Source organism: Neovison vison, chromosome 5 (assembly GCF_020171115.1).
Source record: "Neovison vison isolate M4711 chromosome 5, ASM_NN_V1, whole genome shotgun sequence".
Lineage (NCBI taxonomy): Eukaryota > Metazoa > Chordata > Mammalia > Carnivora > Mustelidae > Neogale > Neogale vison.
Window position 1 is genome coordinate 25,355,509 of NC_058095.1, and position 16,949 is coordinate 25,372,457.

Here is a 16,949-nt window from a genome sequence, read left to right on the forward strand (position 1 = left end):
CACTCCAGCTCAGGTTAACCCCACGAACAAGGAAGTAACGTATAAAGGGAGTCTTCCTCGTTCTCATGTGCTGGGCCTCCTGGCAATGAAGCCTGTGACCCTATAGCCTATGGGTTGTGACATGGACAGTCACTACAGTGTCCCAGACCCCTGAGACTTCTGGGATAGCAACACTTCTAGCCTCATCCTGAGACCCCAGTCTCTCCTGAAACTGCAAGACTGAGTCACTGAAGCTAGGCAGGGGAGGTGGGAGGGAGTGGTGATTCTGTTTCTTCAGACATTGTTCTTCATGAGCAGAAGAGAGCCCTTATTCCTAGGGTTGCTGCCACAACACTCGTCTTCCTATCCCCCTAGAGTCTGCTCCCAAGACAAAGCATCACCTACCCACCTACACACTTTACAAACCACTTTCAGCCAAAAGAATCCATCAGAATATCATCTTGAGATGGACAGTTAGAGGAGAGAGCAGAGTGTACCAGACACATCCCAGCTGGGCCTACTGGAAGCCTGGCAAAGCTGAGCCACTCGGGACTGGTCTGGCCTTGCTGTCCAGATTCCAGATCCCAGCCCTGTGCTTCTTGCCCATTCTTCTTGGTAAGAGCACGTGCTTTGGAGTCAGACTCACTGTGATTTGAATCCCTGCTCTGCCACTTACTAACTTTTATCCCTGAGAAAATTGTTTTAACTCTCTAAACCTCAGTGTTTTCATTTATAAAGTAGTGATGATAGTAGCATCTGTTTTAAAGACCACCATGAGCATTAAATGAGTTGATACGTGAAAAACACACTTAGCCCAGTTATCTGGCCAGTAGTGAGCATTCAGTAAATAGTAGCCGTTATGGTGATAATCGGTGTCATCATTGTCATCCAGGTGGAAGCATAGGAATCTTCTACTGATCATTCCATTACCCAGGCTAGTCCTGTCCCTCAGAGGACATGGTTTTGGGCAGCTGCATGTTCTCTGCTGACCAAGGTCAGAAGTGAGAGAGTGAGGAATGGAGCCTGGGACCACCCGGGGTGTGGGGGCTTCTGAGAGTGAGACTACAAGCAGGGAGGGCCATCCCTGGGGAAGGCTCCACCAGCCTGGCAGGAGGCTCCTGAAGCTAGCCAGCCGTCTCTGAGCCTGCCCAGGCCCCAAGAGGGCAGCTGAACAAGGTCATGTCATGTGAATTCCTGTAATGGGGCTCAGCAGCCCCCACACCGCAGGCTGTGGTCTTAAAAAGAAATCAGGGCAAGGTCTGCTGAGCTACAGCATCTGCTCTCTGAAGCCATCGGGGGGGCAGGGGAACTTCTATGCCTAACTCCAAGCTCTTGGCCAGAATTGATTCCTATCAGATCATTAGCAGGAATTAGATCTAAATCGAGTGGTTTAACTTTCTCTGTTGTTTTCCCCTTTGGTAATTTCAAAATGAAATTTGGTGCAAAGCTTTCTTGGTGAGTGTGTATATAAGCATCGAAGTACTTGTGTGTGTGAGTGACTTCTGGTGTGGACCTGTGACTCTCCAAGAGGAAAGAGCCTGGAGAGCAAAACGGAGCAGTTGGTCGAGGGAGGGGAGGCGGCAGCTTCTTTCTGTTCTCTGTCTGCCTGAACTGAGAGAAGCGTACACCTTGGGGCCCTTTGCAAGGAACATCCCAAAAAGCATGGCATTGGGAGTGCTGGAAGGACAGGAGGGTGGGTCTGGTAAGTGCCATGGGCTCACAGTCTCCTCTCTCCCCTGGTGTGCTCCACCACCCAAAGGAGGAGGACGTGGTAATTGAAGACTTTGAGGAAGATTCAGAGGCCGAAGGCAGCGGGGGTGAAGATGACATCCGGGAACTTCGGGCCAAGAAGCTGGCTCTGGCCAGGAAGATAGCCGAGCAGCAGCGCCGCCAAGAAAAGATCCAGGTGGGGCCTGTCTGGGGAGGGTGCTTCCCATCAGGGTGGTGGCAATATAGGACGTGAGAGGGGTGTGAGTCCCGAGTACGGATAAACAGGACCCTCTCAGGAAGAGATTGTCTTGCAGTGTCCTTTACTGGTTCTACCCATTTTCTTTCTCTATCACCAAATTCCGGTAGCACTTGTAGTGCCTAGAGTCTCTCTTCTCATGGGAGAGGGGAGAAGCTTCTGCTTCCAAGGCAGAAGCAGGTTGTTCTCAGAGAATCTGATGAAAGCTTCTTCCCCGGTGATGATCTGTGAATATACACCCACACATACACAGCCTTCCACACAATTTCAGGGGCTTCAGAGTTCCCCTGAACCTTATCCAGATGCTCCTGGAGAGGTCATGGATGCTCTGTAGAGGACACCTCTTATCAGGGAAGAGAATGTCAGAGTCTGCTTATCTGGATTCCCAGTGTAGTGGCTGAGCCCCTCTGGACAGGACATTCTGGACCCGCCCAGAGAGAAACTGCTTCATCTCCATACAGGGTTCCCCTATCATCAGCTCTCTGTGTGACCTACACCTGCTCTTCCAGCAGGTTTTTCTTTATGGCTCTCCCAGGTCTGTCCTTTTGCACTAGAAGCTCAGTTCCTCTTATCTAGCGCTCAGGGCAGACAGGGAAGAGCCAGTCATGCTCCCTTTAAAGACTTCAAAGGCTGTGAGCATGGGGAAACATTAGGACTCTTGAGGAATGTCTTATTTTCAATCCTTTCTTCAGCCGCCCCTGCCTTTGGCGCAAGACGTAGTGCATTGTGGTCAGACAGACCCGATCTAAGGCTCCACCACTTACTGGCTTTGGGACTTTGGGCACATTGTTTAACTTCTCAGAGCCTGTTTCCCCATCTGTAAAATGAAAGTGGTAATAGCGCCTACCTCCTAGACTTGTTCTGCGGCCTATGGGAGCCAGTGCTGCAGGTACTTAACACAACAAATGGCACACACAGTGTGTACTCCTTAAATGGTCACTGTGGTCTGATATGTGTCTGAACACCAATCAAAACTCTGTCCTGGGAAGGGTAATGAGTACCAGTCAGGACCCACTGTTCTCGAGGCATTCATGTTCCCTTGCCAATTGGAATCAAGTGTGTGCTACCACTGCCGGGTCATTGTCATGGCGGGGCTCCCTCCTCAGCCCTTCTGGGGTCTGTATGGAACTCTCTGTTATGGCCTACAAAGCAACTTCATCCTCATGCTGTCTTTCTTCCTGTCCTATGGTTCTTTTCTTCCTCATCATCAGTCTTCCAAAGGTTCTATCTATACTCAGCACCTCTATGTCTTGACCCTCAACACAGCAGTTATGGAAACTATTCTGTCAGAAGTCCCCAAGTACCTTTTTGAGGTCTCGATCCCCATCGTAGTTAGCTTCCCTATAGCATTGGGCCCTCTACCCTCAGTTACGCACAAGTGAGTCCTCATCCTCTCCCTCTCCGTTGGCCACACCACCCTCCTAGGCTTCCTCACCACCATTTTCTTCTTGGTCCCCTCCTGCCTCTCTGTTATGTCTTAGTCTCAGCGTGCAGAGCAGAGTTGGCGCTCAGCAAATATTTGTTCAGTGACTTAATAGACAGTAGCAACTAGAGAATCCTCTTAAAATTCTTACTGGCTTTTAACCCTATATGTTTGATTTCTTATCAAACCCTATCTATTCACGCATTCCCTTCTCACTTGTCTGTTCCCATTGCCACAACTGCTGTTCTGGTCCACGTACAGACTTGGATTGTAGCAGTCAAGGCCCATGCATTGCACAACTCGGGGGGGAGGGGAGGGTTGCTGTTCACTTGGTAGTCTGAATGGCAGCTCCTGGAGTCACGTGTTACCCTGCTAACCCTGTCCACCTCAGCGCCTCCAGTGCACCTCACGTGCTTTCATCATGCTCTTCCCAGAAGAGCCACTCCCCTGCTTGGAAACTGTCAGGGCCTTTGCTTTGCTAATAAAGTCTAATTCCTTCCTATAGCATTGGAGGTTTTTTTCATCTGTTCCCAGCCTTTTTCCAGTCTCTTCTTCTCTTCTCTTTATCCCCGTAGGCCTTACTAGCTGTGTGACTTTGGGCAAATTATTTAACTCCTCTAGAACTGTTTCCCCATCTATAAAATGAAAGTGGTAACAGCACCTACCTCAGAGAGTATGTGTGAAGCACCTATCTAGATACTAAGGCCCTTCTACCTGGACAACAACACTAACTGTCCTCTCCTCTCACTGTCCCCTGACATGCTCAACCCTTTCCCACTCTCGGCTCTCGGTTCATACTGTTCCCTCAGACCAAGATTCCCTTTTTCTGCCCCACATTTCCTGTTACCTGTTGAAACGCTATTCTTCCTTCAATCCTCAGATGAAACTTCATCTCCCCAGTGAAGCCTTCCCTGATACCCCTCAGGAGGAATTCATCTCTCTTTGCTCAGTGTTCCTGTGGCAGTGATTTATACCTCATTTGCGATACTTATATCACGTCTCATATTACAGTTATTTCTGGACTTGTTCCCCGCCCGTACCCCACCCCCACTGCTGGTACTGTGAACTCCTTAGAAACAAGTACGGTGTCTTCAGCTCACTTCCTAAGTGGTGATGAGCATCTGTGAGGCTGGTGGTCAGTGGAACCAAAGAGCTCTCACACCAGAAAGTACAGAGTGTACAGTGAATGGAGAAGCCAGCAATTTGAGGTGTGAGCGTGCATGGTTGCCATAGGGGAGTACGGGGTGCCACGGGAGTGTTTGCCATGGAGACATGGCCTTGTCCAGAGTGCCGTGCTCCACCTGGCCTCTCCAGCATCAAGCAATACCTTGCAAATGGGAGGGGAGGTCTTGTATGAGACTTGATGTCCGGTGCCTGGAGCCGCCCCCACTTAGGAAGCTTGTTGTCCCTTTCGCCTCCTTCGGAGCCGGCTGCTCCAGCCTGGGCACCGAAGGCCTGCTGTGGGCCAGCTGGGGCTTGAGGTTGCTGTGGCCCCTTTAAGAACGGGCCCCACATGTACCACTGCTGGCGGCCCTGCCTCCTGTCAGCCTTCTTCCTCCAGCCTCACAGCCACAGGAGGATTTCTCAGCAGAGGAAAAATTCCCCCTTTCCTCCCCCCGCCTTTTAATGCCCGGGGCCCTTCACTTCCATAATTCTTCATTTTCCAGCCTTGAACGTAAGCCAGACACATCTGTCTGGCCATATGCGTGAACCCCGGAGTCTGTGCCGAGGTGGCTGTAAAACAGGGCCGGTGAAGGCCCTTCTGGGAGAGCGCGCACATGTGTGTGCCCTCGGGCCATTGGCTCCCTGCCCAGAACCACGGGGCTGCAGCACTCCAAACCCATGTTAACCTCTTCTTCTTTTTCCTCTTTTTGTTTAATTTAAGGGGGGAAAATCCCAAGGAAAAGGTATAAATTGTCCTGGGAGTGGGGGAGAGGCTCCTAGCTGGAGAGGCCATTATTGTTGGCAGGTACCTGGGTCACACTAATACAATAAGGAAGAGAGGAGCATCGGGTGAATTAAGATTGGAGAGATGGGCTGTAAATTACACTGCTCTGAACTCCATCAGTCTCCAGGGGTGTTAACCGAGAGGTGTAAGGCAAGTCCCCAGCTCCCGGCGCCTTTTACAGATGCAGCAAAACAGGAACCACACATGTTTGGGGAAGGGGATATGAAGATGGAGTTGAAAAAAATCCTCCTGGCCCCCATGATGACTATAAAGTCCAACTGAGATCTGGGGCTGTGGCCACACCCCCACTTCCCTTCTCCCACCTAGACCCCTGGGCCCAAGCTCATCTGTGGGGTGGGGGAGGCAAGACCTGGCCTCTCTCTGCAGCCTGTCCCTCCCTGCTTCCGGCGTTGCACAGAGCCTGGTGAGTGGGGCCGAATGGAGGTCAGAATAGGGGTGTGGGCAACTCTTAGAGCCTGTGCAGCTGGAGCCACAGCACCCAGGCATCCCTGAATACTGGGGGGGGCCAAGTCCGCCCACCTGGGGCTTTGAGGCCATACTCTCTGGCCCAGACCAGGCTTTGCCTGTTGCCTGAGACACCCTTTCATATTAGGTCGGTTCTGCCCACCTCAGTGCTTTCTTCCCGAGTCCTTTTCATTCCCCGTTGCCATTCTTGGGGGCTGTCCAGAGACTAGAGCGCAGGGTACATGGTTTGTTGGGGAAATTGGTCAGAGGTGTCTCAGTCCTACTCAGGCCCCTGGGGCAAAGAAGTCACTGAAAATCTGCTTCTAGGCGTGAGGCGTGGCTTCTTGGCACCTCGTCCTGGTGCTGTGAATCCCCCGCCTCCTCTCTGCCTCCATGAGGCTTTGCTGTGATTTGTGCTGCTGTCGGGCGGGGTCGGGTTTCCTGAGCAGTTGCAAACATCCCACCTGAAACATAACAGGCTCTTCCTCTGGCCACAGCTATTGTTTCCCTCTCATTATGGCCACAGTCTTGCTCTGTAGCCAGCAATGACATGTGTTCTGAAAATAGCTTGGCTCCCCTGTCCCCTTCCCGCCCACCCACCCTCCTGAAGATGCAGTCACTCTTTTGTGGTGGCCCCAGGAGTTTCACTCTAAATATAGCTGCAGCCCATTCACACTGCCACCCAGCTGGGGGAGGGTGGTGCTGTGGAACAATGGGGCACACACAGAGCCCCCCACACCTGTATGGAAGCTAGCGGAAGGCAGACACTCAGCCCTGGCTCCTAGCTGTCGGAGGCAGGGTGGGAGCCGGTGCACTACCCGGCCAGGGGCACGTTCACGCCAGGGCAGGAAGGCACATCAGCCTGCAGAGCTGGGCAGCCGCCCGCCCTGCTTGAGCTGTTCCAGAGCCCATTCCAGCTTCTCCGCAGACTGTGGTGCTGGGCCTCCAGTTTGCCCCAGCAGCACCCACAAGCTCCCATCCTCCTCCGGAACGGTCAGGCGGTTGGCTGGAACACCCTTAGGCTGGCACTGCTTAGGGTGAGCTCAGAGGTGTCATGCTAGCCCTGCCATTCTCTCTCCATCAGGAGAAGACAGTCTTCTTGGGCATTCTCACAACAAGAGTGAGCAGAGAGAATTCAGTTAGGTTATCTTTTTTTTTTTTTTTAATTTATTTATTTATTTGTCATAGAACACAAGCAGGGGAAGAAGCAGATTCCCTAATGAGCCAGGAGCCTGATGTGGGACTCGAACCCAGGACCCTGGGATCATGACCAGAGCTAAAGGCAAATACTTAACGAAGTGAGCCACCCAGGCGTTCCAATCAGATGAACTTTAAAATGCCCTCCAACTCTGAGATTCTGTGATTGAGCTCATTGAGCTCCTATAATATATCAAACTCTATGCTAGGTATTATCAAAGAAACTACAAGAAAAGAAGGCCATTCCTCTTCCAGTCTAGTTTGAAAATATAATCAGTCCTCATAAAATGGTAAGAAGTAGCAAGCAATTCATCTTCATTGTAACTTTTAAAGAGAAAGCAAGTGTACTTAAAGTTCTGTGGTACTAACTGAACATCCAGGGGAGGGATCCTAAGCAGAAACTTTCCCACGAGCGCCCACCCTACTAAATGCGGAGGTCTACTGCGCCGTTCCCAAGGGCAGCAGACTGCACTGCCTGCTTTCTATAGCAAATGCAGCATCTGCTCTCTTTGGTTTCTGTGGCTCAAGAAAGAACTGCCTGTCTGCACTTTTGGTTGTTATCTCACCAACTCTTCCTATTTTTTTTTTTATTTCATTTCCATTTTTCATTTAAAAAACCTTCAAAGTCATTAAAGAAAATAGGTATCATGAGTTTTATCATAGAAATCAGTAGTCTTCTCTCTCACCCCTCCGCATCTCCCACTCTGCTCCCAAGTGGTTTCCCCAGAAGTCTTCCCCCACCGGATCTATAGAAGGTGACCCAGGGATCTGGACAGGAAGAAAGGAAAGCTAATACCTGTGAAGTTACTGATACATGGATCAGGCATTTTCCTAGACACTTTCCCATACAGAGTGAACACGGAAGCTTGCTGTGGGACAGCATTTCTCATTTCTGCTGAAGACATGGCTGTGGCCAGAGAGGCCCAGGCATAAATGACTCCATCACCCAGGAGAGAGGAGGAAGCACCCCACTCACTCCCTGTGGAGCCCTAAGCAGGAGGAAGACCCAACCATCCTTCTCTTGATGTGGCTCTGATTCATGGCGTGCATTCTTCAAGTTCCACAGCTCCTATTTGAGCTATGTCACCTTTTATTTGTAATTCTCAGTGTCTCAATTTTTAGTGGGTCAGCATCCCCAAATCATCCCCACTGTCTAGAAGGAACTAACCTGTGAAAGAGCCTGTCCGCTTCCTCATTAGATGTTACTGTGGATTATCTCTTTCCCAGTTTCCCACCAGCTTGCTCAAGGATGCTTTCGTACTTCAGAGAAAGTTGGTTACTTAGCACCTTCCTGAAACAGAACTGAGTTCTTCTTTCCTTCCACGCTTGATGACAACTTGGTCCTTATTTCCACTGATCTGATTCAAAACCCCCATTGCTTTCCTTGAGTTCTCAGTTCATTCTCCAAAGACCACCGTGGCCCAGTCTTAGCTGCAACAAGGAGGGTTCCTGTGGAACTCTCCTTCCAGGTCAGCACACTTGACTCCAGGCCAGGGCCAGTCTGTCTGAATCACAGCATTCCATTGGAGCCCCCCTCACCCCCACCAGAGGCTTCTGCAGCTTTTTACTCATACAAACAAAAATAAATCTCACTACCGGCCTCTGAACTCTGCAGCAGCTTGCTTCCCCCGTCTCCCCAAGCGTCCCATGGCTGTGAGTGGGGACTTGGCACTCTCCCCACCGACATCACTTTTTCACTCCCTGCGCATCCTGTGTCCTTCTCTCACCGTGCGACCCAGAGATCGGAATGGGACGTGACGGCCGGCACAGGCGCCGTGCACAGCTGCCAGGAATCTGACGGGTAAAATCTGGAAAAGTTGGGAGGGCAAATGCTAAATCGGCGTGCGCATGCACACACACACACACACACACACACACACAGCGCCACTCAGAGAGGGCCGGAAACACAGACACCCACAGAAGAGGGCTGGTGGACTCCAGATCCCTCCTTGGTCTGCCATTCTTTTGAAAGGGACTGGGCCAGTCTCATGACCCAAGTATGACACCCCCACAGGCCCACGGGTACCCCAGGAAAAGGGGGAGCAGCTTCGTGTCGCCTCCTGAGATTCAGGAGGGCATGTGGGGAACAGGAAGCAGTTGTGTGGTGACTCACTAGGCAAGAGCTAGGTTAAGGGAAGTTGTCTGCGGGCGTCCCTGGGACCGGATGATGGCAGCACAGCTCCAACCACCCTCGTACAGCTTGACCCCACCCCACCCCCAGGGAACCAACGAGGCTGCCACCTCCCTAAGAGGCTGTGGCCTTTGTTCACCTTTCTGGCCCTGAGCCAGAGCTCAGAGAACTCAGAGGGTTAGAGCTTCCCTGTAGCTTGCTCCTAGGCGCTCCTTCCACCCACCCCGCCCTTAGAACATACGGGGGGTCGGGGGGTCAGCCCCCAGGGTCCCTTGGCCACCTGGCTTAAAAGCCAGGTTTTCCCAGGGTGGGATGGTACAGGGTCCAAGGAGCTCCTTCTTGTTTGCGTAGCCAGTTCCTCTTTCAAGTCAAACCAGAGCTGGGCTATCATTTCTGGAAGCAGGAAAATGAAGATGTGAAGAGTCACAGTGGGACGGTGGCAGAGACCTGGTGCTCCCTTAGGACTGTGAGCCCCTGCCCTCTTGCAGCCTGTGTTCCCCCTGTCTGTTCTGGGTGTCTTTGATACCAAGAAAAATGTTCCTGGGGGTGGAAAAGCTGGATAGAGAACAGTAAGACCTGGGGAAATGAGCAGGAGGAATGCTGCTGCTCCCATGAGGAGAAAGGCTAGCAGCATCCCTGTCCTTACGAAATGCCAGGGCTGCTGAATGATGTTATGTGTCAATTACATCTTAAGAAAAAATAAATGTTTTTTAAATACCCCAAGCTGAGTTTAGCGGAATGCATGTCTCCCTGTAGTTGGCAGCTGCATGTGACTTGAGTCCCCTGGGAAGATGGCCAGCAGCAGGGGTACTTTCCCCTGATGAGGTGAGAGCAGGAGGAAGATTTCAGCAGAATGGGCCTCTCAGCCGCATTTCTCATGCCTGCCAGTGGCCTGTGGCCTGTGCCTTCCACCAGCTGTGGTGGCAGTGGCAGCAACAACTTAGTCATAGGAAGAGGTCCCCAGTAGGTCACAGAGAAGCCACCCCCAGCATTCAGAGGCATGCCCTTTCAGTTTTACTGTCGTTGCCAGTGAAACCTGAGCGCCTCCCTCACTGACTGTTAGTGGCCAGGCCCGCCACTGTGGGACCCGTCTGAGTTGGCACGCACATCTCCTCCCCTGCCCTGAGCCTGTGTCTCTATCCTTGCAAATTCATGTGTGGTGGAAGATCATGGCGGAGGTGGGGGTGGGGGTGAAAGGACTGGTTGCTGCCAGGTTCGTGCCGGTGCCCTCCTCCTGCTCTGTACACAGGGAGCACATGGGGCAGATGCCAGCATATCATTCTGCTTCTTGGCTGTGGTCCCTGTAGGAGGAATCAGCGCAACAGTGACTATGGTCTGTAGGGACATACCTACCCAGAGCCTATCTCAGAGGGCCCCTGGCACTCAGGACTCTGTGAGATTTGAGAAAGTGGGGCTTTCACAGGTGAACATGGAGCTGCCCTGAAGGAGGGGAACAGCCATCAGACAGACTGGGCTGTGGCCATGTGCTTTTCAAGGCGTGGGGTGCAAACCACTCCCTGGCACTATGTGACATGGTTTTCCAGGGGTGCTCAGAAGACACATCGGCTTTTTATTATGGAAGGATGGCTTCCACTAGTAAACTTGATACCGTGGTTATCATTGCTTAAGAAGTGGCTAAGCCAAAAAGAAAGTCATTTGGCTTAAAGTCCACTTAATGAAAAACGTCAAGTAAATGATGGTATAGATTGTACAGAACTGCGGCCAAGGAGCAAGAGTAGAACACCAAAGACCCATGTTTAGGAAACGCTCTGCTGGGGCAGGGTTGGCGGGGTGGGAGGTCTCACCAGCCTGGGTGTTGCTATTTGCAAGCATGTGAGTTGGGTCCGAATCCATCACGCCGTTCGGACTCCTGCTGCTGTGAGTAGTGATAATTCATTGTCGGATCACTGCTCTTGTATAGCCTTTGACTGTGACCTTTTTATTTTTTCCCTAACCACACAGTGAAATAAACTGAAATAACAAATGATACTTGTATAAAGTGTTTGCCCTGAGCCGTACCTGCCTTCTCTGCTGTCTAGATAAAGTGTGCAAAACCACTTTCATGTCTAAGGAACCCTACTGTCCTTTATTGAATTTTAGCCCAGGGTCTTACTTTCAGAAACCTGTTATTTTTAATACCGTCGGGGTCCTCCTGTCCTCGGCAGGGTTTTAGTCACATCCCATCCCTCAGGCCATTTAGGCCCTGTGGATTTTTATTGCAGTACTTCGTCCAGCCCTTGGGTCAGTCCCTGCTGGCAGTCCCTGTGGAGGGGAAAGAGTTTCGGGGGCAGGATGCTGACACACTGTGAAGTCAGGGCCCTGGCTCATCCAGCCACTTGCCTACTCACTCTGGCTCACTCACCGTTTTGTGTCCCTGTAGGCTGTCCTGGAGGACCAGAGTCAGATGAGGCAGATGGAGCTCGAGATCAGACCCTTGTTCCTTGTACCAGACACCAACGGCTTCATTGACCACCTGGCCAGTCTGGCACGGCTGCTGGAGAGCAGGAAATACATCCTGGTGGTGCCCCTCATCGGTGAGTCAGGCCAGAGCACCCCCGCATGTGTGCTGCACACACGTCTGACAGCCCCAGGGGCCGGGCAGCCGGAGAGCCCCGCTCTGTGTGTGTGACAGGATTTGCAGGGAAGTAGGGTATGCGTGGGGCAAGTAAAATTGTTTAATAATCAAAGCAGTTCGAATTATTATGGCTGATCCATGGCTTAAACTGCTTGAGCAAATGGACTCCTGTGTCCCGGCAACCAGAGGCTGCCTGAGCCCAGCCCTTGTTTTTATCCTTATAAAGCTTGCAGTAAAACAGCAAAGCTGGTTCCCGTTATTGGTAAACACTCAGCCCTGGCAGATAACGGCAGTACTGCTGGGTGGTCTGGCAGGGAGGCTGGGAGGATTTTGAAGTGGTTAGATGCCTTTGGTCTGATTGTCTTGTAGCTTTTCATGATCATTCTGTTGGTTCGAGGTAGCATTCTTCTGGCCAGTGTCACCCTAAGGCCAGGCTGACGGAAACCCTCCAGAGCAAGCCCTTGGCTCATGCCTGTGGATTCCTGCCACTTGGGCCCTTACCACTGTCTGGTCACTGATGCTGGTGCAGGGTCAGCATCTCAGGACCCAGCTAGCTTTCTTCCACCCTCAGGCCAGAAGAGCCCAGCTGGGCTGTCTCCAAGGGACTGTCTAGGCACTGTCTTAGTTCTTGGAGCTCTGTGGTGGGTCAGCCTGAGGATGGGCTTTGGGCCCTGGGCTCCTAATGTAATTGATACAGTGAATATGGCTGATGGCTATCCTGTGGAGGGAGAGGGTCTAGGAGGTGATCGGTTTTTCAGTGTCCCCTTCTCAGCAGCCACTTGGAGCAAGTTTGGGATCCTTGTCTTCTGGAAAAGCTGCCAGACTGGCAATCTGCCTGCCAAGCCACCTCTGACATCCATGCCAAGATGTTCCATTGGGCCTCCCCTCCTAGTCCCAAGTGTCTTAGTGCCAGATGAGGGTGGAAACAAAGGGCAGGAAACATCCGCCCCTGCAGAGGCTATAGAACCCTGGGGGGTTGTGGGAAACACGTTAGCACCACCTGAGAATGTTGGCACTGAAGCAGCCCTCGTCCCGCCTCCACCCTCCCTGTCTTCCTTCCCCCTCCCCATGTGGCCTGGCCAGAACCTCTTAAACCCGGGCCTTTAGACCTAAGGGAAGACTTTCTGTTCTTCAGAAGTAGAGCAGCAAGACCATCAATTTGTTCCAGCTTCCCCTCTTCCCTCACTGCATCCTGGGGTGGGGTAGCTAGCAGGATAATATGTCTCCATGCTTTCCTACCCCAGGAGATTTTTAGGGGAAAGAGAGTGAGTGGTCACTTTTCCTCATGGTCAGGAAATGGTATAACTGAGCGAGGTTGCTGACGTCTGAGGAGCTCCCAAAGACTCAGAAAGAGCCTCAGACACCATGTCAGGCTAGCAAAGGTTCTTGATCCCCAGCACTGATTGTGCCCCTCCTGTGTGCCAAATCTCCTTATTCCTGCGGGGGTCCAGGGAAGGGCAGAGCTGGAAGCCGTTGGCCTTGAGGAGCTTGTGGTTCAGTAGGGAAAGCCAGATGTGGTGCGGAGGGAGCAAATACATGCACAAACCCCCAGGAAAGGACACACGTTGGATAAATAGATGCCCCCTCGGGTGCTGGGAAATAATAGCTCTGCCACGGAGGTACACCTGTCCGTCTTCTTGCCTCTTTGTACTTTCTTCGGGGGGAAGGGGGGCAGGGCCCTCGACTCTCAGGGGCTGTACAGGTGACTCCTGTTCAGTGAGGTTCCCTCAGTTCATTCCCACTCTGGGTCCAGAGCACAAAGGGTTAAGCCAACCACCTTCCCTGCTTATTTCTTGTGCTCTTTAACCTGCTCCTGCTCCTTAGGCCTGACCCTAGCATCGAGAAGCCCCGCCTGGTGCAGAAGCACAAACAAGCTTCCCCTTTGAAGCCTGTTTAGTTTGGAAGCAGGAAAGGAGATTTTGGGATGGAATACCAGTTTTTCATGTTTGATGTTCTGTTTGCTGTACCGTACACCATCTACCACTACTTCCCAGCCTCAACCATACACTGTGTGGACATGCAGCAGCCTCAGGTTGTGGAAAGCATGGGCTCTGTGTGTGCGTGTGTGTGTGTGTGTGTATTCCCACATGGGCCTTTTCCAGAAAGTGTCTCTGAATACCCAGACAGTGAGTGCCAGTCTCACCATGGAACAGCATGCTCAGGCCGACTCCCCGGGCCATGAATCATTGCACTGAGGAGAGGCCTCAGACCCCAAACTCTCCCGGAGCCCCCAAGGAGTGCATATTTCCCACTTGACCTCAGGCTTTTGGCTGGAATTTTGGAAAGAATCTTCACCAGAAAATGAAGCCGTGTCCCAGACACATAGGCAGGCAGTCAGGCAGACACACACACACACACACACACACACACACACGTACACACACACACGTGCAGTATCAGAGGAGTAGATGTGCCAAGGGCATGGTTTGAAGGATACCAGAGTCCTTGCAAGTAAGGCTGTGACTGTTGCTTCCCACTCGGTGACCTCCCTGCTCTCTGCAAGGGGATGAGGCATAGAACTTTGCCCCTGTGAACAGCTGTGGCTGGGGATCCAGACTGATGAAGGGGAGTGCCTCTGGTCCTTTAGCTGTTACCCTTGCCTCTCCTGAGAGACCCTTTCAACTTAATCCTGTAACTGAGGAATATGATAGCAGAGGGGCCAGGTTTCTTCCTCTGGATACAGCAGCTCTAGAAGATCCTGTAGGTTCCTTGGAGGAGGGTGGGACCCAGGGGAAGAGACAGAAAGATAGAGCTCTATGTCATTGGAAGACTCCCATGGGGCAAGGTAAAGACTGTGGTCTGCGAAGGGGCTGACAGGGAAAGTGAGCCGAGGGTGAAGGCAGACGTAAGTGCTAATTGCTGAGGCTGATGATATCTTGTGGGACTGTGTCTCATCAGTGATCAATGAACTGGACGGCCTCGCTAAGGGGCAGGAGACGGACCACCGGGCGGGGGGCTATGCCCGTGTGGTGCAGGAGAAGGCCCGAAAGTCCATCGAGTTCCTCGAACGGCGATTTGAGAGTCGGGACTCCTGCCTACGGGCCCTGACCAGCCGTGGCAATGAACTCGAATCCATCGCCTTCCGCAGTGAAGATATCACTGGCCAGCTGGTAAGTCCTGGGGCAGAAAGGGAGAGCCCATAGTGAGCCTCAGAACAGGGTCTCCGGGTCCTCAGGGACCTCAGGCAGCTAAGGGGGGCAGCCACCATCCAGGCCCAAGAGGGCCAGTTCTCTGTCCCTTCGATCACTCTTGGACCCCACCACGCAGGACCAGAACATGGGTGGGAGGGACTCTGGGATGTGATGCTCCCCAGAACCCCAGAGGCAAAAGTGTATCTGTGCTTTCTCCGAATGGCGCCCCCTCCTGCCCAGTGGCCCTTCTCACACTTTCTTCCTCCAGGGTAACAACGATGACCTGATCCTCTCCTGTTGCCTCCACTACTGCAAAGACAAGGCTAAGGACTTCATGCCCACCAACAAAGGTACAGCTTTGCCTCTGCCTTAGGATCATCCATCCTTCCCTCTCCCCCCGCCCTGCCATCCTAGGGAAGGGTCCCCTCACCAGCTCTGGCCTGGGGAGTTTGATGCAAGCCTCAGGCCAGCCTTCTGGAAATCCCACCTCGCTGTCACAGGTCCCCCACTCCCAAGTGGACCCTGGGCCAACTAGGGGTGGATCTAGCCCTGGAAGCCAGGCTTTAGGCAGTGAGCTTTCCCACTCGGCGTGCATCCATTTCCTTTCTTGGGTCCTCAGTGAGACTTGTGACAGCAAGAATGTCTTTATGATGCAGTGTAGCTTATTCTGGCCACGGTCTCCTGAACCCAGCCTCTGGAGCTCTGAGAGGACAGTCCCCACTGGTCCCTAGGGTTTACCTCCCTTTTCTTGGCCATGCTTACCCTCTCAATTCATCCCTGAATGTTTACCCTCTATGGGGCCAGTAGTGGAGGTACTTCCCCAGTGAGTAGTGGGCCTTTCCTTCCTGTCTCTGTGTCATGTGCTGTGGCACTTTGAGGGCGTTTGACAGCTTGAGGACTGAGCCCTCAGCCCAATTTTCAAGGCCTTTTTGGCAGCCAGCAGTCCCGTCTTTGAGCTGGAGGCCCACCCTGGGACTCCTCAAGGTGCTTCAGCACCTCCTCCTCAATCCAGAATGCCTTCCCGCACAGCCCCTCAAGAGTAAACAGGGCTCGGGTTTTCTGCTCCCGGCTCCCAGGAGTCTGATATTTCTTCCTAGGACGTCCCCATTCTGTGTCAGCTTACAGGCTTGGGGATTCTTAACACTTGGTTTATATCTATGTATAGGTGACTCCGTCTTGTCATTTTCTTTTGGTGGTGGTGGCCCAGCTCTCTTCCCTGCTCAGTTTCCTATCCCTGGCTTCCAGGATGGTCGGGAGATTGTCTTCTCTCCTCCTGCTCCTGCCACAAGTGTCACCGCAGCCCCTCACTCCTGCCCGAGTCTCTGCCCCAGGGGCTAAGAAAGAGCCCGCAGGTGCTGTTCTTCAGAGGGGTCCTGCACGTTCTGTGCCTCAGGGCCAGACCTAGAGTGAAGTCGGATAGGAAGGAGTCCTAGCTGAGCCAAACGGCAGAGCTTGGGCTCTGCTCCCAGGTAGCTTCCTAGAGGGGCACCTCCTGAGGGAGAGGTGGGCGGCATTGCAGAAGGCCTTGTTGGGAAGTACGGTTCAGATCCTGCTATGGCCCCACCCAGCCTCAGAGCTGTTTCTTTCTCCGCAGAGACACATTTTGGCTTCAGCTTTACTAGTCTCTCCACCCCCCACTTCACCCCAAACAGCCTGCAGGAACCCATTGCCATCCTGGGGACCGCCCCATCACAATTACATCAGCAACAGCTAGTGTAATCAAACCCCATTTGTCAGTGTGAATTCTTAGCAGATTAACTTGTCAGATTCACAGAGAAACCGTCACTAAATGTTTATATGTAAACGATGTTGAATTTTAAAATCATGTGGATTATGGCGGATGGGGCCTGACAAGATGACGGTCTCTGGTTTCTAACAAAGTGAAGTTACCAGTGTCAAAACAGAGGATGTTTATTGTTAAAAATGTCTGAAAGTATCCACAGAAACCCCTGCAGACCCCTGCCAGCAGTGCTGGGCCTTAGTCGACTATTCTAAGGCCTAGGACTCTCTTGGTCTGAGCCCCAGGACAGGAGTGGTGGGGCTGCCTGGAGCAGCCAGCTGGGAACCCTGGAAAGCACAACACGGCACCACCCATGCCCAAGGGGTCCGGCCCAGCCGTGGAGCCGAGCCGTCT

The 16,949-nt window shown here is 52.5% G+C and overlaps 1 protein-coding gene across 2 annotated transcripts in view; it reads left to right on the plus strand.

The window, feature by feature from the left end:
* The window catches only part of SMG6 (SMG6 nonsense mediated mRNA decay factor), a 251,682-nt gene that overhangs the window by 231,591 nt on the left and 3,142 nt on the right, over positions 1 to 16,949 (plus strand). For both annotated transcript variants that reach the window (XM_044248158.1, XM_044248157.1), the window contains exons 15-18: positions 1,739 to 1,885; positions 11,490 to 11,643; positions 14,583 to 14,794; positions 15,084 to 15,165. In XM_044248158.1, the coding sequence (XP_044104093.1) occupies positions 1,739 to 1,885; positions 11,490 to 11,643; positions 14,583 to 14,794; positions 15,084 to 15,165 (595 nt within the window). The remainder of the gene's footprint in view (positions 1 to 1,738; positions 1,886 to 11,489; positions 11,644 to 14,582; positions 14,795 to 15,083; positions 15,166 to 16,949) is intronic.